The following is a 21,921-nucleotide window of genomic DNA, read 5'->3' on the forward strand; positions in this document are numbered from 1 at the left end:
GACCGTGATATGAGTCCAAGTTCAAATTGTCTCATAATGACAGGAGAAGACACCTCAAAAGAAGGTGTGAGGGCCATGATAGGAGCCCAATTTCAGAACGCCCTAGAGCCAATGTGATGGCTGGATATAAGTGGACAAGTGTATAGCTAATGAAGTGGTTATGATGAGTATGGAGACAAATGCAAGATTGACTTTCATGGATATTGCCCTCATGCTAAAGATCAATGAGCTAGAAGACATTTGCCTTGGATAATAAGTGGATGACTTGTGGAGCATTAAGACTGTTGTGCTTCTTTTATAGTTTGATAAAATCTAAGAACAAAAAATTAATATAGACTTACCTTTTCATGTCACAATCATAATGGATTTTAAATGAATTAAGTTCATGATTGGTTACGGCATACTGTATTTTTTTCAAAGACGAACGCTTCTTTTCTCTATTGAGAAACAAGAGGTTACAAAGATGAGAGAATTTTGTGGATATGATAAAACATAAAGAAAGGAAAAGAAAAGAAAAGGGGGTTTGCTCTAACAAAGTTATAGATATTGAAGATCTTCACAGTTCAATAATGACCATGCCCTTTTGCATGTTTTCGTGGAGTTAAAATGTATTATAAGATTATGGATATCGTTTTCAAAGGAGATTATGCATATCTTCTTCTTGTTTTACATTAAATTCATGTGTGTTTAGAGCATGCATGCTACTTTTACCCCCAACAGCACCTGAGGAAATCTTTTAAGCAATAAGTTGCAGTTGATCGGTGAATTTATGACCACAAAAAATTGTGATAAAAACCAAGCAATTGGGATCCTATAAGTACTTTTAATTGAAAGATTTCACCATATTTTCATCTTTTTATTTTTATTGCTTTAGATGAAAAAAAGTATCTTTTTTAAAAAAATATCAAAACTAATTATCAATACAATTAAAAAACTTGGGATGTACACATTCTTTATTGAACAGTGAATCATCTAAAAGTATTTTATTTTTATTCGTATTAATTTTTTTATAACTTGATATTTTTTTAATATGATCTTTTTATATAAAATTAATTTAAAATTAGGTTTTATAATTTATTTTGATTATCTTGATATAAGGTTTTTCCGGTGTTAGGAAACAAATCTAACGATTAATTGATGCATAATTTAATAAAATCAAAGTTAATTTTGTTGATTTTATTTCACTGGTTAAATCCCTCCAAGTTATAAAAATCCTTCCAGGTTATTATTAAAAACTCTAATGATATAAAAATTGAGGAAACATGCATTTCTCTTGTAAAAAATCTCTTTTATTTATTTATTTTTAAAAAAATGATTTTTTTAATAGTAGAATTATTCTAACAAAAACTTAAAGAAACCAAAATAAATATTTGCATAATTCAAATGATTTAGATTAAGTAAGGGAAAATATGCATTTCTATATTCAAAGCTTAATTCTTGTTGTTTATTGCACCTAATATCACAGCCCTCTCCTTCTTTCCAAGGAAATACGAAGGAACAGAGTTTTCTCAATGGATTGAGATGAGAAAAATACCTAATATTTATAAAGAAATTATCACTTAATATTATAATTATTAAAAATTTTAACTGATTTACTGAGCTTTGTGGTAAAAGATTGGTTACATAAGAAGGAATATATTATCATCCTAAAGTATCCCACTTAAAATAAATTGTATTATTATTTTTTTAAAATTATTAATAATTTATTCTATTTAATTTACTAATAATCTATTTATAAGATGATAAGATGTTAAATATTATAAATTAAATCATTATTGAATTAAGCATAAATATTTTAAGGATCGGTCAATTCTTTCATTACATAATACTTAGCGAATTACAAACTCTAAAATAAGTCACTCTAGATATCAGAACCTCGGGCATGTAGGGAATTACTCGTTGTTTTATGAAATAAAATTCTATGCTGTTCGTAACAACTTAAAAAACCAACATGTATTGTTGAAGGGAGCAAATCGCCCCTAGCAATTAAGACGCATTTTCTTTCACCTGTCTTTTCGCTCACAGTCTAATCAAGCAAAAGGCCAAATCTAAAGAAAAAGGGTGCAAATCAGCAACATGATAATTCATAACGAATTTAATTATTATGAGAAGTGATAGCATGGGGACAGGGTTAGGTAATGGTGATAGACCACTAGAATTATATTATTATTATTTATCATAAAAATCATTGACACGAATTATTTAAAAATAAGATTTAAATCCAACATTTTTGTTGTGTTATAGGTCGAATCCTTACTGCTTGTGGTAGTAGTTGTTGGGTTTTCACTTTTATTTGCTTTCCATTATTGGTTGTCTTATCATACATTTGCCTATGTCTTGATAAAATCATGTTCTTTTAAGTATATGCAAGCTTAATAATCTTGGAATTCGTAAGGAGTGCAAGAGAATCGAACTGAACCAATACAAAACTAATTACTTGTAAAATTTATTATGTGAAACTTAGAAAAAAATACATGAAAATATCAATTTTATACTCGAAACCCAGGAAAGAAAGCACATTTGAAGAAACAGAAAAACAGAAAATACCACGCACACAAGGTGTTGCACTGCGAAAACAGTTTCCTGTAATGGAATTTATCCTTTCAATTTTTTAGTGGATAAAGTTGAGAAATTAAGCCTTCACCGAGGGTAGAGTATGTTTCACAACTATAAATATGAAGAGAGATATCTTGAGGTATCACAACATGCACTAGCATATATACTACTTAAAATCAATGGAGTTGATTAACGAGGAAAGTGCTACTGAGCTACTTCAAGCTCAAACTCATGTGTGGAATCATATATTCAACTTCATAAACTCCATGACTTTGAAATGTGCCGTTCAACTAGGCATACCAGATGTGATCCAAAAACATGGCAAACCCATGACCCTCTCGGAGCTTGTTTCTGCCCTACCAATCCACCCATCAAAAGCTCAATATGTCCACCGCCTTATGCGTATTCTCGTGCACTCTGGTTTCTTTTCCCAGCAAAATCTTAACGGCATTCACAACCAAGAAGCCTATTCCCTTACCCAATCCACTCGTCTCCTCCTCAAGGACAATCCCTGGAGTGTGAGACCTCTTTTACTTCTGGTGCTCGACCCAGTTCTGACAAAACCATGGGATTGCTTGAGCACTTGGTTCCGAAATGATGATTGCAATGCATTTATTGTTGCCCATGAAAAGACACTTTGGGAATACGCTGGCCAAGATGCAAGATTCAACAATCTCTTTAATGAAGCCATGGCTAGTGATAGCATACTGGCTAGTAAGTTGGTTGTAAGCAAATGTAAAGGCATCTTTGATGGGGTGAATTCCTTGGTGGATGTCGGGGGAGGCTTAGGAACTATGGCCAAGGGCATTGCTGAAGCATTTCCCCACATGGACTGCACTGTGTTTGATCTCCCCCATGTGGTTTCTGACTTGCAAGGCGGCAAAAACTTGAAGTATGTAGGAGGGGATATGTTCGAGGCAGTTCCTCCAGCAGATGCACTTTTACTCAAGGTAAATTAATTTTAACAGTATTCTTATACTAACACTATATATTAGTTTTTCTTCTATTATGAGAGATTCATAGGTCTCTGCGTCATGTATCAACCCTTTCATCCCTACATGTATTAGAAAAACACTTATCCCCCGTCTTCATTTATTCATTTTATATATCTTTTGTTATGAAAAACAGTGGGTACTTCATGACTGGAGTGATGAATACTGCGTGAAAATACTTAAGCGGTGCAAACAAGCAGTTGTGAGCAAGGGGCAGCAGAAAGCTGGGAAGGTGATAATTATAGATATGGTGAGAGAGAACCTGAGTGGAGACGAGGGGTCAATTGAAACGCAGCTGCTTTTTGATCTAGAAATTATGGTGGCTGCAAGTGGCATGGAGAGAAATGAGGAGGAGTGGGCTAAGCTCTTCTTTGATGCTGGTTTCCTCAATTATAAGATACACTCTGTGCTAGGCACAAGAGCTCTCATTGAGCTTTATCCTTGATAAGATCTTAGTAGTGTTTTTTTTTTTGTTTTGTTTTTGTTATGTTTAAGTGTGAAAATTCATGATATTATGGTTTTCAAAACCATGTTCTGTGCTAAAAGTTTAGCTATGAATTGCTGCGAGTGACATCAAATAAAATTGTGACGTTTTCTCTCTAGCGTAAATAAATTTGTTTTATGTGCTGGGATTTATAGCGATCATGTCTTCCCAACTGCTCGCATCAAAATCTATTTTTCCAAAAGTTAAAAATTAAATTCTTCAATAAAATGTGTCAGAAAGACGATGACAAACCGAAGGAAAAAGGATGGCAAGGAGATAATTCACAGCGACTTTCTTTATTTATGTATAAATTCTTCAATAATAATTCTGCTGACTTGTTGTTGTTTTTTTTTTAGGTTCACGTAGTTGTTCGGGTCAGCTTGCGTTGCACCACGACTAATTTCATGGGCCTGAAATTAATGACGATGTAAGCCTTCAGTAACCATCATATAAGCAACCAAGGACTCGAACCTGAAACCACAGAAGGAGCAAACCCTTTAGTCCCAAGTTCTTACAACTTGGTCATCACCTAAATGGTTTGTTATTGTTGTTATTATTATTATTTGTGATTCTATATACTTTTAACTTTTGTGAATCAATGATAATTTTATCAGATTATTTATTATTTTTATATTTTTATACTTTAAAAAATATATTAATTATTTAATCATGTTATACTTTTAATGTTGTTGTCGATGAGGTAAGTTAGTGTACAAAATATGAATTTTATTCTCATTTTTCTTTTCACTTTGATTTTGAAACATGGAATTAGATTCACACTTCTATAAAAACTAAACACCTAAAAATATACAAATGATAGAATTGATATGCAATAAAATTTTTAAAGTTAAAGATTCTCATAATATAATGGAGTAACCAGATTTGATAGCTAAAGATATTCAAAATTAAGATATTATAGGCACTTATGAGGTACGGAATACAACTCAGCACTATACATGAAGTTGCAACATGAATGGCCTTAAAGAAGATTATGGCCTTCAAGCCAAATTTAAATATTTAGCTAGAAAAATTAAGGTACTAGAATTGAAAAAAAATAGTTATTTAAAATCTATTCTAGAAATTATTTGTCAAATATGTGAAATTAATTAACACTTAATCAATGATTATCCAACTTTATTATCTTGCAAGGAATGTCTTCGTTAACAACTTAATGTTTTAAACACTTTTCAAAAACTAAATCATAATCCTTAAACGCAAACTTAAATTCTAGTTGGAAAAATCATCCAAATTTCATTTGAAAGAATAATAACAATAATACACAAACTACTTAGCCATTCTTTTAAGCACATTATAATTTTAAAAAATTTCAAGGATATACACCTTCTTATGTTCCCTCTTGAAGAAAATTTTTTGAGGAAACACTGTATGTATTCATTAAAAAGTCAATGTCAAACAATAGTAAAAATGCTCAAATTATAATAGATTTAAAAGATACTTTTGTAAAATTCACATCAACTCTTATTTTTCAGGAGAAATGTAAGTTTTCTTTCCAAACCATAACATATTTCCAAAGTACAATACAACCTAAGTACTATATCCAATTCACAATAGCTCAAGAAGCGAACAAATATAAAGTCAAATCAGTCATAACTCTTAATGGTAACAAGGCTACTGAAAAACAAGTTCTTAAACTTTGTGAGAAAGATAATAAATCAATTTTTAAAGGTAAAAAAGAAGCTGAACTTGAGCATTGTAAAGAAAATATTAATAAAAAAAGTGAATTATTCTAAAATTTTTAAAATTTTCACACAAATTAATATTAATGTATCTTTATTGGATGTTATTAAATAGGTATTCTCTTATGTCAGAATTTTTTAAAAAAAATTATGCACTATGAAAACAAAACTAAATGTTAAAAATAAAGTTGTTTTCGCAAAAGAAATAAAATTCTTAAAAACAATAATGCTTTGAAATATAAAAACCTTGGTTGTCTTATAATTTCATGGCTTATTGGAGAACATAAAATTAAAAAAGTTTTAATTGATATTGAAGATAATGTGAATTTACTTTTATATTTAGTATTTCAAAGTCTCAATCCAATTGAGTTAAAATTAACTTTTATAACTCTTTTACTTGCTGATAGATATACAAAAGTGCCTAGAAAAGTAGTTGAAGATGTGTTAATACAAGTTGATAAATTCATTAATCATGCAAATTTTATTGTCTTTAATACATAATTTGTTAAAGCATGCAATTCAATTATTATTATTTTAGGATGTCCATTTCTTATAACTTTTAATGCATTGATTAATTATAAAAATAAAGTGATGAAGTTATCCTTTGAAAACATGATATTGAAAATGGGTCATTTACCATATTTCTAATAAGAAATTGGTAAGTCTTACCCAAGTTACACCTAAGTAGTATGAAGTTATTGTAGTATGTCATTTTGTAAGCTACTTTATGTGAAATCTTATCACTTACTAGTGAAACTTGAACATAAAGCTTATAGGGCCTTTAATATGTGAATCGAATAAAAATATTTTTAAGGTGAATGGACATCATTTTAAAGCATATTTTAATGATTTTTATTATGAAAATAAATCCATTAGTTTGAATGATCTTGTTTATAAAATTGATTTTTATTCTCACATTGTTTTATGTTTTATTTTTATATGACTTTCTAGTTAGGATGATAAAGTAGGTAGGAACTTTACTCTTGACATGACTCTTAAAATCCATCATAATAAATATTTTACAATGGTTATTAGTAAAATTCATAACAAGGTTTTTTCATGCATTTTATTTTGAATTATTTAAGCTTACAAACTTTTATATTGTTATTACTTAATTTTGCTCATATACTTATTTAGAAAGCATTCATAAATCACCTTGGATTCAAGTGTGGTTTGGCTTGATAAAAAGTTAAGACGTAAGCCTGAAACATTCATGAAAAGCCCAAAACTCAATATTGTTGTTTTTAAGTTCAAATGTTAGCAAAAATCTATCTTACAGCCTAGATATTGTTTAATGTACAACCCCTATATGGAGTTATAAAAGCCCAAATAAACTTATTTTTTTGGGTTGGAAAGCGTAGACAAATATCTACAACTTTCATGAAGACAATCTAATTAGATTATCATTTTATTAATGAGCCACTAAATTAATAGTTAGTCACCATATAATAATTCTATATTTTAGCATATAAAAAGAGACATTAACCATTAATTTAAGATATATTGGTTTTGAGATCAAGATTCATTTTCTTGCTTTATTCATTTAAATTTATAATATTCATGTTTTATTTCATGTTATATTTTTATTAATCTCTTATTTATACTTATCATTTACTTATTATACTTAGTTAATTTCTATTATACTCTCATCTTATTTATTTATGTTTTTCTTATTAATTATGTTTAGTTAAGTTTTCTTCTCTTTTTTTGACAAGGTGAAAAGGGTACACTAATAGTATAAGAATAAGTATTGTATAAATTCAACATGAACTTTAATGTTTGAATTCAACAAAAAAATTTATTAACATGTGTTATAATTGTTATATTAATCAATTTTAATATCTTCCTTATTAAATGGTGAGTCTTGATTATAGTGTATAATCATTGACACAACAAATACTTGATTCTTTCATAACTTACTACTTAAAGAACCGACACCTATATTATAAAAAGATTTTGATATGTTGTTGAAATAAATTAGCATCATTAATACTTGACAATATTTACAAGTGTTGGTGTTATTCAAATAAGATAATTAAAGATAATTAATATGATAATATTAATAAATTAAAATGAACTATTAATGATAAATCATCTTATTAAAATCTCTTTTATTTGTGGTTTTCAGTTGATTAATGAAAAAAGTTTAGACTATTTATTTTAAATAATATTAATTGATCTTCTCACATTAGCAATTATTTTATCTTTGTTAAATATTTATATTAATATCATATTTTAAAGATCTCTTTAACTCTTTTTATTTTATTATTTATAGCTTATATATTCAATCTTTTTATGAATTAATCAATAGCAATATTGTGAAGTTATTACAACTTCTAACATCAAAACAAACACGAATGTTCCTATTTTCCTCGATGCATTTTCAAGATAACATGGTGTAACCAAAACTGACATATAAAAGATGTTGGCATAATGATTAAAATAAGATAATTTTCACATGCAAATAGACCTGAAGCAAATATTATCACCACAATCAAGAGCATGAAAGGGTATGAAGGTAGTGATGTATGGCTGAGGGTTATACCTGAAACAACAATGAGGATTCAACGGCTTTTGACCTTAGTGACCTGATGCTGGTAATCATGGATCAAAGATGGCATGAACTGAACCATTTAGGTGGTGGCCAAGTAGTAAAGACTTGGAATTAAGGGTTTGCTCCCTCTGTGGTCTCAGATTCGAGTCCTTGGTTGCTCATATGATGGCCATTGGAGGCTTACATGGTCGTTAACTTCAGGACCCGTGAGATTAGTTATGGTACACGCAAGCTGGCCCGAACACCCATATTAATCTAAAAAAAAAGATGTCATGAACTGTCAGTATGATGGCCCTCTCATTGCGTTGATCTTTCAGTGACTGATATTTTACAAGCTGGACGGTGCGTTTGAGCTTGGCAGGAGAGAGGCGGCTGAGTGGTTTTTTTTTTTTTTTTTGGTTTACTTGAAAGTGGCGGCTAGGCTGGGAAAACCATGGGAGATGTATAAGGGTGGCTAGGTTTTTCTTTCCTTTTTTTATTTTTAATGTTTGTTCTCTGTATCTCGTTCTCCTTTTTGCCTTCTCTTTGCTTCCATGTCGATTTGTATTTATAAAGCATAAGAATTTCAAATCCTAATAAACTCATTGTTTTTTTTTTTAATTTAAAATTAAAAATAAAAAGGATTGACTAAATATCTTAGTAATTTGTTTCAACCGAATAAGAGGAGAAACAAACATCCATTATAGTTCTTTTTTTATATATATACATTATCTAATTGCATACTCAATCAAAATAAATCCCGATCTTTTAATTTATAAACCTTAAAATAATATATAATTTTAAATCATGTTTGACCACTATAACATATCTCGATTACAAGAACTTTGCACTCTAGACTCTATAGTTCATGCATCCTTAGAACTCCAAGCAACTCCTATTTTCCAGAGTACAAGTGAAATATTGGGATAATAGTTAACCATAATAGTTGTTATAACCCTTTATTTATCCTCAATTTTTTAATATATTTTCAAAATATCAAAATATATATATATATATGTGGTCATTTTGTTATTTTTGGCACTTCTATTTTATTTAAGTTTTTATAATAAAATAAAAATAAAGAAAAAAGTAAAAGTAAAAGTAAAAATAATATATTAGTGGGTGAAATAATAGGCAATAAAGAAAAGGGGGATCCAACATGAATCACAACTTGATTCATCCTTCAAATATCTCGTATGTGTTCTTCTTTTTATAGGATTGAATAAGGGCATGTGAAGAGCACACACCTCCATTCGCAGTCACTCGTCACTGTGCGTGCATTGCCTTTGTCACTTTTGTTCTAGCAACCTTTAGTAGATTCCAATAATCTCAAAAACCAATTTTAAAACCCTAAACGAGTTTTTGTGTATTTGTTTTAATAAATTTTGATGTGTTATTAATTTTTTTAAAATTATGATATTGGACTTGTGTGAACTTCAAGTGTATTGGCTATGTATATAAGATGTGAATTTATCTTGGATGCATATTAATTGTTATGGTCCATAAGGTTAACTCGGGAAAAGTGAAGCAGTTTTGGTCTTTGTTTAAGGATGTTGATTCGTGGAAGACAAGTAGTAATCCTCGAGCCTATTTTAAATATAATATGAGAAATAAATCGAAGTTTAATTTATTATTTATCAATTTTTTTAGTCCGAATGCATATATTTTAGAAGTGAGGACTGCATCATATTATCAAGACTAAATTTTAAATCATTATCTTAAGCCTTATTATTTATTTATCTTCATATATCAGTTTAGACAAGTTCTTAAGATATAAGCACAATAAATATATTATTATTAAAATCAAAATACATGAAGCAATTTACTTTATGTAGAATAATTTTGGGTACTTTTTATTTTTAATTTAGTATAATTAGTCCTTTAATCATGAATATCTAAAAAAATAGTGAAGGTTCTTAGTTATCATAAAATTAAGTTGTAGTTTCTTTTTTTTCTTTTTTTTTTACTATATTTACTTGTTAGTTCTCGGAGATGTTCCTTACAACATAATGGTAACTCCAATAGAAATATCATGGCTAATCTTTGCTTGCTTGTTTCTCAATGATAATGTGTTTCATGTGCTCATGCAGATGCTCTGAGTACTTTGATATGCTTGTTTATTTAACTTGATTAATGTGTGTTTAGTAGTTTGGTTTAGTGTTTATATTTTCTATTTATATGATTAGTAATTGATATGGCAATGCTCCGGTCTCTATTTTATTTGGACCTTGTAGTTCATCAGGTTCGTATTACAATCTTTAGTGCACACCAACTTGTTTTAGGCGACGTACTAAAAATTTATGCGTTCTAAAGGAAACAAATTTTAGAGGCTACACGGACAATTTGTAACTCTAGCTCATGTATGGATTCAAATGTTCAGCTTCATGAACTCCATAGCTCTGAAATATACTAAAAGCAATGTCCCGTGCAGCAAAATTTATACGTTCCTGAAGGAAACAAATTGGCTCTCTTTGTGTTGGATTTTTGTGCTTTTGGAGCATTTCTAACATGTTCTTCCATGCTGGTAATAGAAAATCTTGAAACTAATCAATTAGAGGCTAAAACTTATCAGCATAAACAAATTACTTTTTATAATAAAGGGTAAGGGTTTTTAAAAGCATGTTATATAGGATAGGGTTCAGGTCTAATGGAAGAACACACACACACACAAACACACACATATACACATATATATCACCAAAAACAAGTACACATATATATCACCGAAAACAAGTAGGTGTACACTAAACATTTTAATATAAACCTGATGATTTGTTTCTGGTACGTCAAAGATCTCTTTGTTATCCAACCACCAACTGCCACGTTCATGCTGTCCTCCCCAGGCTCTACCAGACAACAAGGGTAACTCCCTTTTGCAATCTCTCTCATCTCATACAGGATCATACTAATTAATTAGCCTGAGGAACTAACTAGCGGTTCCTTTGCCAACTAGTCCCTTCTTGTCAAAGATCTTTGGATGACAAGTAATGAGCTAAATAAATGTTGAAGATGTATAGAGATTGCATTTTTTTATCTTTTTTCTGCGTGCATGAAAGGATTTTTATTATGGGACATCAAAACCCTATATGGCTTAAAACCTTTAATTAAGGGAGCCTAAAGGGTTATTCCCAGCCACAGTTGTGTGTGTTTGTTTTAGAGGTGGAAGTTGTGGTTTGGGTGTAAAAAGCTGAAAAAAGCAAGAAATATTAGATTTTGTGATTGAGTTTTGTGCATAAATGGATTGTACTTAAACCAACCACAAAAGCTAAAACAACATCACCTTGCATGTCCATGTATGAATCTCCTCTCAATAAATAGTCTTTAACAGAGCAATTATATATTAAGTTCGACCAATATAACATATCCAGATCACAAGAACTCTGTACTCGAGGCTCTAGTTCATGCATATCAGAAAACCTCCAAGCAACTCCTATTTCCTATTGTGCAAATGAGATTATTGGGATAACGGGGAACGAAATGTCGTAGAACAAAGATTTTTGAAGTACATCCAAGAGGAAAAAGCTAAGGAGGAGGCAGCATACGAACAAAATGCATGTCAGAAAGGTAAAACTGATCAAACAGAAAAAATCACATAAGCACATCCTACAATCCATAGTTATCTAGGTGTCTTCTACCATCCGAGTTAAGAAACTAAAAGGTGCCACCAGGCTGCGTGGGTTGAAATGCCACTGATTCTCAGGAGAAGACAGCGAGAATTTTTAGGGAATAATAGATGGAAACTGGGGCTCAATGATGTATCTGGTATGTAGTAGTATCGAGAAAGTCCTGTTCTTGTCCATGTCAATGACTTCAATGTCATAAGAACTCTGCAAAACCACATTCATTCAAAGTGAGTTGTACTTTCAGCTCAAAACACCAGATTAGAACCAGACAACTCAATATATGACCAGAAATGAAATTAAGCTTCGCAATGGTATGCAACTCCATGAATGCTGGCTTTCAAAGTGGCTAAAACTTATTCCCTAAAACCTGGTCCATTTCAGTGAATATCTCCTGCAATTGTGTGGCATTAGTTCTGGTTTTAGTTATTATATATTATGTTCCAAAGGTGTTTTGGTCTTCCACGTATAGCATATCAGATCATTGCAATTATTTGTGGAGGAAGAAGGCTGCTAGACATCAGTTGAAAACGAGGCAACATGACCTAGTCATAAATTAGAAACAACTGCAGTCACAAGATGCAATTGCGTTTTTTTAACAAAGAGCAGGGAAACAGCAGAAGGCAGAAGACTTTTACAGCTACAAATCACAGGTAAAACCTTGCATGGAGAAATAGTAACGAGAAATTATGAAATTGACCGCAATTGGTTAGTATACTTGATTGGATGAGATGAGAGTGTCATGTGAAACCTAAATTTTAGCTTCCATTGGATTAAAATTTGATTTAAACTTGGGAAGTTGAACACAAGCACTGAAACACATCTATATCTACTTGTGTCTTGTAATAAATATGATCTCGAGAGCCATATTTCAAGCTGCATACATGTTATTCAGCTCTGAACATCGTCCCACCCATTTTTTCAGGAGCCACAAACTTTAAATGCAAAGGAAACCAAAATTTGTAAGACCTTCAATAAATTTGCTTCCATCAAGCTACAAATCTAACCATTATCTCCATTTCAACATTAAAACCTGGCTATTTACTTGAAGTTAAACTGCATAATTAAGATAATTAACATGACACATACTAAAATCAACTGGATCGTGAAGTGAAATAACCCACTACAAAAAATGAGAAAATACAGCACATAATAATAAAAAAAAAAAAAAGAACACCTTAACAGCATAATAAATGACAAAAAAACAAAATAATGTTGCTCAAATATCAGACCCATTGTTCATCATGAGTCCTTAACAGGATGATAGCAAAACTTGTTGTGCAGAAAATAGAAAGTACACACTAATCCCTAGAGCAATCAACATACAAATGACACAAGGTCAGCAAGTTGATAGCAATCAACAGCCTTGCAAACAAGTAACAGTATTGATAGAAATAGCAAAACTGAGGCTCTAATCAAGAAGCCATGGGTAAAGGCAATGTCCAAAAACAGACTGATAGCAAAAGGGACATCAGATTGAAAGTTTAGTTTGATGAACATTGCTGTCATTCTTAAGACCACAGATGCTCTCCAAAATGGTCTTTTTGTATTGTTTTGACTAATGTAGAAAAAACCAATGTAAAGAATTTAATTAAGGGTTACCATTTCAGGAAATAAAAAAGATCTTAAAGTTCAGGAAACAAACCCGCATAAAAAAAAAATTAAAAAACCCACTTTAAAATGAACTTGGATGGACACTTTACCCATGTCATGCCAATGTATACCTAATTATGTCAAAATGGGAAGTGTATAATTTCGATTAAAAATAAGTATAAATTGGTATGGCATGGATAAAGTTTCCATCCAAGTAATGCCTAAAGCGGTTTTTTTCATAGGTTTGTTTACTGTAATACATCTTCTGTAGTTTGCTATGTCCAAACCTTCATTGAATTCTTTATTTTGTATTTACTCAACAAAATCATGACTTCATCATCAAGATGGTATGTCAACATGGTAAACTTTTTGGGAAGTACGGTTTTTTGCTTCGAATGGCAATATTTACATCAAACTGAGCCTTCAATGCATCCTTGACACAACAATTGCAATCTACATGTTCTTGAAGACCACATTTTCCTTTTCCTAAGGCTTCTCTATAGGGGATTTCAGTAATCTTTTCTCTTTCAATACTAGTACAGGTTCTAGTCTACTAGTCAACCTCATGTCATCTACATGTTAATTGCTAAGGGGATTTCTATGTACTTGATCTCTACAAAATTAATATCACTAGCATCCCTGTTAAGGGGAACCCAATATCCAATGGAGATTGTGCTCTCGTCAATTTGTGATGTTATTTTGGTTTCATCATGTATTATGTTCTCAACAAAATCATGACTTCATCATCAAGATGGTATGTCAACATGGTAAACTTTTTGGAAAGTACGGTTTTTTGCTTCGAATGGCAATATTTACATCGAACTGAGCCTTCAATTCATCCTTGACACAACAATTGCAATCTACATGTTCTTGAAGACCACATTTTCCTTTTCCTAAGGCTTCTCTATAGGGGATTTCGGTAATCTTTTCTCTTTCAATACTAGTACAGGTTCTAGTCTACTAGTCAACCTCATGTCATCTACATATTAATTGCTAAGGGGATTTCTATGTACTTGATCTCTACAAAATTAATATCACTAACATCCCTGTTAAGGGGAAGCCAATATCCAATGGAGATTGTGCTCTCGTCAATTTGTGATGTTATTTTGGTTTCATCATGTATTATGTTCTCAAAGAGTTCTTTATCTCCCATCAAATAAGATGCATAACCACTGCAATTATTAATGTTATGATAGCATAATTGAGTCATTAATTAGCAACAATTGTGCTTATAATACGCAGGTTTTCAAATTGAAATTATATGACAAGACCTTATATAGCAAGAGCAAAAGAAATGCAGAAGAAATCTATGCCTCCATATCCTCTCCACATGTAAAATCCTTGTACGGAAAAATAGTAGATAGAAATTATACGGTTGAACTCAAAAGGGTTTACATGTAAAGCTTCATTAAGTGAGATGAGCAAAACCTAATTTTTAGTTTCGACGGGTCCAGAAGGAATCTAAACAACTTGAGATTTTGAATACAAATACTGAGCTTTCATACTTACAACCAAAACCATAACTACTTGCAATAATTATAGTCCTATTAACCCCTACCCCCAATTTTTGAAACACCAATAAATTCAGCTGCAAAACAAATTTAGATCTTCAAAGAAAATTTGTCCTATCAAACTAAATATCTACAACTAACTCCATTTCAAGATCAAACCTTTAAATGCTATTTACTATGCAGCTAAACTACAGAATTGCGATCACGCTAGTTAAACTTATCCACAAGTAAAATATCCCAAAAAAAATGTATCACTGAAAATATAAATCAGAAACCACATCACATAAGCAAACATGATAGAAATAAAGCAATCAAAGACAAAGCAAGGAAAAAACAAGATCAAGATTAGCAAGAACTATACCATCCACTTGAACCGGGCCGGTTCCCACTGGATAAGGGTCGATTTACTAAACCCAGATTTGATTCATCAAATCTCCTCATCATCTCATACCCACCTGACTTAGGCCTCCCTTCCTCACCAAACCGATCCGGAGAACCAAAAAACTGCTGCTGCTGTCTTTGACCCACCTCCTTACCCCTAAAAACCTCCGGTCCGGGCCTTTCCTCTCTCCCAACAAAACCCGGTCTAAGATGTGGTGGCACAAACTTATCCGATTTAGGCGACCCCACACTAGACCCAACCTCCTTCTGCTTCTCCTGTCCATGAACCGGAGAAGAAGAAATCGAACCAGCCCCGGTTCGACCTAAAGGACGTAGAGAAATCCGGTCCGATTCCGGTTCAGCCTCTGTTTGAGCCGGGATTTGAACTTGAGCTTGATGGGAAGGTGGGGTTTTCGGAGAGGGAGTCAGTGGTGGTGTTTGGATAGAGGGTATAGGTTTAGGTGTGGTTCGGGTCAGAACCAGCATCCGGCCATGTGTACGGGTTGATGAGGATGGAAGATGGCTTTTGTAGAGATTGTTTGGGCTGTTAGGTGATGATATAGTAGAGTAAAAGGAAGTGGAAGATTGGTGCTTTGATGGGTTGTTGTTCGTGTTATTAGAAGAGGTGGAATTGCTTATGTTTTTGTCATAAACATGGTTAAAGTTAACAGAGGCATATTTATTGGCTCTTGCCATCCACCACCAGCAACAACCACTACGTAGTTTTGTTTGCTTGTTTGCAGAGAGCAAAGGATGGGCCTTTTGCTGTTATTTTAGTACAACAGAGGAAAAGGTGAGAGGGAAAACACAAGGATTGGATCTTGAAGATGAAAGTAAAAGGAATGGAGAGAAGAGTACAGGTGTCCTATTTTGTGCTGTTGGACCTTTGTGCACGTGACAGTGCTGTGGAGGATTTTTTTTTAATATTTTTTGTTTTGAAATATATTAAAATAATATTTTTATTTTTTTAATTTAATTTTAATATAATCATATTAAAATTATCTTAAATAAAAAGATTTAAATTTAATAAAAAGTCAGTTGAACCGTTACTCCATGTATACCTACGAAGCGGTTTTCTGTTGCTTACGTGGAGAAAAGTCAGTGGATTTATTAAAGAGGATGAAGTGGCGAATTCAAACACTTGTTTTTCTTGTACTAGGTGGTTTGCCGGACAGAAAGGTTTCTTGGCTTCCGTACGGTTCTCATTATGTGCGCGCCTTTATTTTTTAATTTTTAACTATTTTTTAAAAGTATTTTTTAGATACTTACCTAAAAATAATATTCAATTAATATTTTTAGATAATTTTGATATAAATATATCAAAAATAAAAAATTATTTAAATATATTTTTAATTAAAAAATATTTTACACTACAATAACAAACATGCATTTATACAAACATAATTATCATAAAAATAACTTACATAATTATTTACTTTTCAATTTATCATAGCTCTTAAACTTGTTTTTTAGGATCCAAACTTATCATGTAATTTAATTGACCTTAGTAAAATTTGGTCCATACTTGACCGGTCATATCAAGAAAAATTTTAAAAAATAATTTTATTTTAATGTTTTTTAGATCCAAACTTATCATGTAATTTAATTGACCGGAGTAAAATTTGGTCGATACTTGACCGGTCATATCAAGAAAAATTTTAAAAAATAATTTTATTTTAATAAAAATAATTAACCTGAATTAACTTGCAAGTTAATATTAATTCTAAATTTTATTGTTTAATATATCTAGTTAAAACTTGATATCACAACTCTTCTAAGTTACTTATATAATGGGAAATATATTTTAAACAAAACTAAAAAATAAAAAATATATATAAATTAAATAAAAAAAACAAGTTATAAATCAATTAGCAAATATATTGCAAATCCCAAATAATAATATCTATACCTTATTTTATTTAAAGACCTTCCTGACTTTGGATGGTATAAAATTTTAACTCAATTAAAAACATAACCATTAGAATTTTCGAACAAACTTTCAACTTGATATAAAATTCAGATCAAAAGTTAAACTTATTTACATAAAATTGTGTGCTAGAAAAAATCTCTTTAAAGAGAATTTATTCTTTTAAATTGTCTTTTTTTATATTATAATTTCCTAATCAAAAGTTTTCAACCATTTACATGCTTAGTCTTTTTTATTAGAAACATAAATGTACTAGAAAAAAAGCTCAACCTCCTTGAAAATGAAACTAATCTTAAGCATTACATGAAATATTATCATATACAACAACTCTTGCAGTAGTTTTTTAAAACTCTAACTCAACTAGAAACTTATTACTAGAAGGATCAAACAATCTCTCCTCATATTTTTTTATATAATTATTAACATGATATGCATTAGTTTCTTTATTATAAAAATATATGGACATATATTTCATGATTTTTATCTGAAATTTTAGAATATTAAATTTGACCCCTATCAATTCCAGAATTCTCATAAAACACATTTGAGGTTAATGCAAGAGCTTTTTTTAGTAAAATAGATATTTTCTTAGTTAATTTTTTTTTATTTTTATTTTTCTATTTATGTTATTAAGTTTATCTAGTTCTTTTTTTCTATTTGAAGGTAATAGTTTTCCAACTTTATTATTCTTATTCAATATTATTAAGGTTTTTTTTATTTTTACTATATAAAGAGTTGTAATATCTTTTTGGCAAGTGAGACCATGCATGAATAAAAATTGAGTATTTTAGGTGTCTTCCTATAATTATGGTGTTATTGGTTATTAAAGATTTTAACTTATAACAAACTTCATTAGCCTTTGCTCTTATTTGCATTAGTTAGTATCAGAACTTAACAATTCTTCATGATTTTGGTTTGCGGTTGTAGAGAACAATTCTTAATGGTTAATTGTTATGTGTTGTTGAATGACCATGACTAGGATAACCATATGATTCTTCATGGTTTTGGTTTGAGGTCATAGAGAACTTGTATTAGAGCTTAACAATTCCTAGTGGTTAGTTATTATGTGTTGTTGGATAATCATGACTGAAATAAGTTGTAGAATAAGACATGATTATGAATGATGGGATAATGATGTTACTTCTCAAGAAAAAAAATCAAAGAAATAATATGTTATTTTCATCTACATCAATTATTATTATTGAAAACTCTAATGGTGAGATCCATGATGAGGCTGCTCACATAAAAATATTGTGTTAAAAATTCATGATAAAATGTCTCGTATAAAGGTGTTGGGATCTATAATGGGGTGAACCATAAAAAAATGATGTTTATAATGGAGGGCAAGTTTCTTTTAACCTGAGGGCAAGTTTCTTTTAACCTGAGGAAACTAATGCAAGAGCTTTTTTAGAGAAATAGATATTTTCCTTTAAAAAATTATTTTTTTCATTATTTTTATTATTCTGTTTTGTATTATTATGCTATTTTTTTTTATCGTTTTTGAATGTAACAATTTTCCTCGTTTATTTTTTCTCTTTAGTATTGCTAGGGTTTTCTGTTTTTTTTTTTTTTCTATATGAAGGTTTATTATAGCTTTTGACAAGTGAGATATGGATTAATAAATATTGAATATTTTGAGTATCTCCAATAGTTATGGTGTTTTTGGTATTTAAGTGTTTTGACTTCTAACAAATCTTGTTATTATTCCCTTATATCTGCGTTAAAGACACATCTTCTATAATATATTTTATAAGAAAATTATTTATGAAATCACCTTTAATTTGGCTCCCTTTTCATAAAGAGCTTCAGTATTAAGATTAGGGTTCATTTCAATTGAGTTAACATGAATATATTTTATATATTCAAGATAATCATAAAATCAAGATTTCTACGTCAAGATCTTCTACTTTAATATTACCTTCCTCATTTTCATTGAATTTTAATGGTTGATTCTAATTTATAAAGGAACCATAATCATAAGAAGAAGAAAAAAATTTCAATATCATATTTATTCTGATAAAAAAAAAAAAGATGTCTTTTTTGCTTATGTATTTGAAATGAGTTTTTTAAATTAGTCATAGATCTTTGATCATTCTCCTCACATTCCTTTAGTTTTCTCCTTTTCATCTTCATTAATTAACAATTCAATTTTGAAACATATATTTGCACGTCTTTTATCACTAATTCTTGAATTTTTTTTCCAAAAAAGAACCTTTTCAGCCTCTTTGATACCAATTGAAACAAATAAAAACAATACAAAAAAAATAACAAGCACAAATATTACACCAAATTCTACGAAATAGAATCACCATAAAAAAATCATAATTTCAAATTTTATTAAATAACATTCTCTAATCAAAACTCAATGTTACAACTTTATAGGCTACTCGTAAATTAGAAAAATAATCCTAAACAAATTTGAATAAAAAAAATTCTATAAATAAAAAATAAAATCATAAATTAATTAAAAACTATTGAAAATCTTGAACAATAATTTATAGGCCTTATTTAAAGGTTTTATCAACCTCGTATAAAACAGGATCTTTAGAATCTTGTAGCAAAATTTTAGCTTGACTCAATAATCAAATCAAAAGTTATGTTTGTTAATATATGGTTATATCTTGGGAAAACAAATCTCATGCATCAACATATTTTTTAATACATTTTATTTGGTATTTAGATTCATCAATTGATGCAATAAATAATGATATATTATTATATTTAAAAGAAATGAGAATAATATAGAATTTAAATCCAATATGCATAAAAAAATCATCTCCATAAAAAAGGTTAGGTTTTTCATAAATATACTCATTCAACGGGCCAATCTTATAAAGACTAATGAGATCTAAAACATCTCTTGTTTGACTTAAATTTCTATAAATACAAGACTAAAAGAAAATAACATGAATATAAATGATACATATTAGTGATAGATTTATTTATTTTAGAAATAATATCAATATCAATAAAAATAGTAATAATTATTATTAATATTATTAATAATATGATAATATTGATACCTTTATCGAATCCTTAAATGGTAAAAAACAAATATCAAATCACTTAGTCATACATTTAAAAATGAATTATGTTTTTTAAAAAATGAGGTGATATGAAGCAATCTAAATTTTTTCAATTGATACAATATAAAATAATATAATATGGACTAGAGCCCATAAAATAGTTGTAGAGTTATTGGTTTACAGGTTTCCAAGTCTATGGCTAGTTGAGGCCGAAGGCATAGAATTTCATATTTTTGGCAAATAACCATCACAAGTATAAAATCGAACTTCTTTTATGGTCAAATCTATAGAGTTCAAAATTGGTTGCGAAAACTTGAGATGATTTTGGTAAAGAAGCCATCGAACTTTTTTCATGGTCAAAGCCATTTGCAGTAGATATAATTAGCATCTTTTTGATATTCATAAATGATAAAGGTAAATAGAGTAATTCACTCTCAATAACAAGGTAGTATTTTGACTTAGTTTAAATTGGTTAACTTAGTTTAAATTCACTCTCAATAACAAGGTAGTATTTTGATATATGAGAAAAAAACATATGTATATATATATATATATAATGAATTTTGTAATTTTAAAAGCTGAGTCAACATGACACCATCAAGGCCCTATAAAGTAACCAATCTAGTTTGAACTCCTTTATATTCAATGTTGTTATTTGTTAGTATTTTTTGTGTTTGAAAAATTATTTTTCCTTTAGGATTGCCATCAAATACAGTATAAAGATATTTGTTTATCTTTGTTCTCTTTCCATCCATATAATAAAGAATTTGTTTCTTTTACCACTAATGATTTATGATGGAGTTTTTTTAAATCATCATGAATTAAAAAAAATAGAATTACTCACACCAAATTTAGCTATGTTCACCTTTACAATAGCCATTATGACACATACATCCTTTGTCATTATCATAACTCAATTTTTTACTCCATATTTTTATATATTTTGAAAAGAATAGAAAAAAAACATGTCTTTTCAATAGTTATAGTTAATTTTAATTATTTCGTTATTTTCTTCAATTTTTATGTGTCAATAAAGACTTGAAAATCATAAAAAAATACAAAATGTAAAAATACAAAAATAATTATCAAATAAAAAATAGTTGGGGTTTGAAATCATACCAATATTCAAACACTATAGGAAAAAAAAAAGTTTGAGAACCTTTAGGCCATAACTGAAGAGGAAATTAAAAAAAGGGTTAATTTAATTTAATTTAATTTAATTTGGGTAAAAGTGAAAGAAATTTGAAATTCAAAAAATATCCAAGTTAGAAATTAATGAAGGGCTTAATTGAAGAAGAAAGTTAAAAATGGGAGTTAAATTAGTTAAAATTGCATAATTTTGAGAAATAATGATGAATTTGCAACAAATAATTAAATCAGAGAAATTAATTATTCAATTAGGGGACATAATTGAAAAGATAAATGAGAGTAAGGGGTTTTGGAAAACCAAGAACTATATTGAAATTGAAAAGATTAATTATTTCAATTTAAGGTTTAGATTGAAAGAAATTTCAAAATTTTAAAGCTAATGGTTGTAATGAAAAATAAAAAATATTTTGAAGACCAATTGAATCTACTTACATAAAATCAAAACATTTTGA

At 29.6% G+C, this 21,921-nt stretch overlaps 2 protein-coding genes across 2 annotated transcripts; one reads left to right on the forward strand and one right to left on the reverse strand.

The window, feature by feature from the left end:
- The first annotated feature begins 2,702 nt into the window (after positions 1-2,702).
- On the forward strand, positions 2,703-4,111 carry LOC105134651 (trans-resveratrol di-O-methyltransferase-like). The gene is made up of 2 exons (XM_011039135.1): positions 2,703-3,506; positions 3,685-4,111. Exons 1-2 carry the CDS (start codon positions 2,736-2,738, stop codon positions 3,991-3,993), a joined length of 1,080 nt encoding a protein of 359 aa, XP_011037437.1. The 5' UTR covers positions 2,703-2,735; the 3' UTR covers positions 3,994-4,111.
- Positions 4,112-11,566: 7,455 nt separating this feature from the next.
- On the reverse strand, positions 11,567-16,228 carry LOC105134657 (uncharacterized). The gene is made up of 2 exons (XM_011039141.1): positions 15,348-16,228; positions 11,567-12,089 (listed from the first exon to the last, which is right to left on the reverse strand). Coding segments are annotated over exons 1-2 (717 nt in total). The 5' UTR covers positions 16,064-16,228; the 3' UTR covers positions 11,567-12,088.
- Between the last annotated feature and the right edge of the window lie 5,693 nt (positions 16,229-21,921).

The sequence above is a fragment of the Populus euphratica genome, unplaced genomic scaffold (genome assembly GCF_000495115.2).
Source record: "Populus euphratica unplaced genomic scaffold, PopEup_1.0 scaffold213.1, whole genome shotgun sequence".
Classification (NCBI taxonomy): Eukaryota; Viridiplantae; Streptophyta; class Magnoliopsida; order Malpighiales; family Salicaceae; genus Populus; species Populus euphratica.

Coding starts and splice junctions, on each gene's coding strand:
- LOC105134651 (XM_011039135.1), top strand. CDS start 2,736: ATGGAGTTGATTAACGAGGAAAGTGCTACTGAGCTACTTCAAGCTCAA. Junction 3,507..3,684: donor CAGATGCACTTTTACTCAAG/GTAAATTAATTT, acceptor TATGAAAAACAG/TGGGTACTTCATGACTGGAG.
- LOC105134657 (XM_011039141.1), bottom strand. CDS start 16,063: ATGGCAAGAGCCAATAAATATGCCTCTGTTAACTTTAACCATGTTTAT.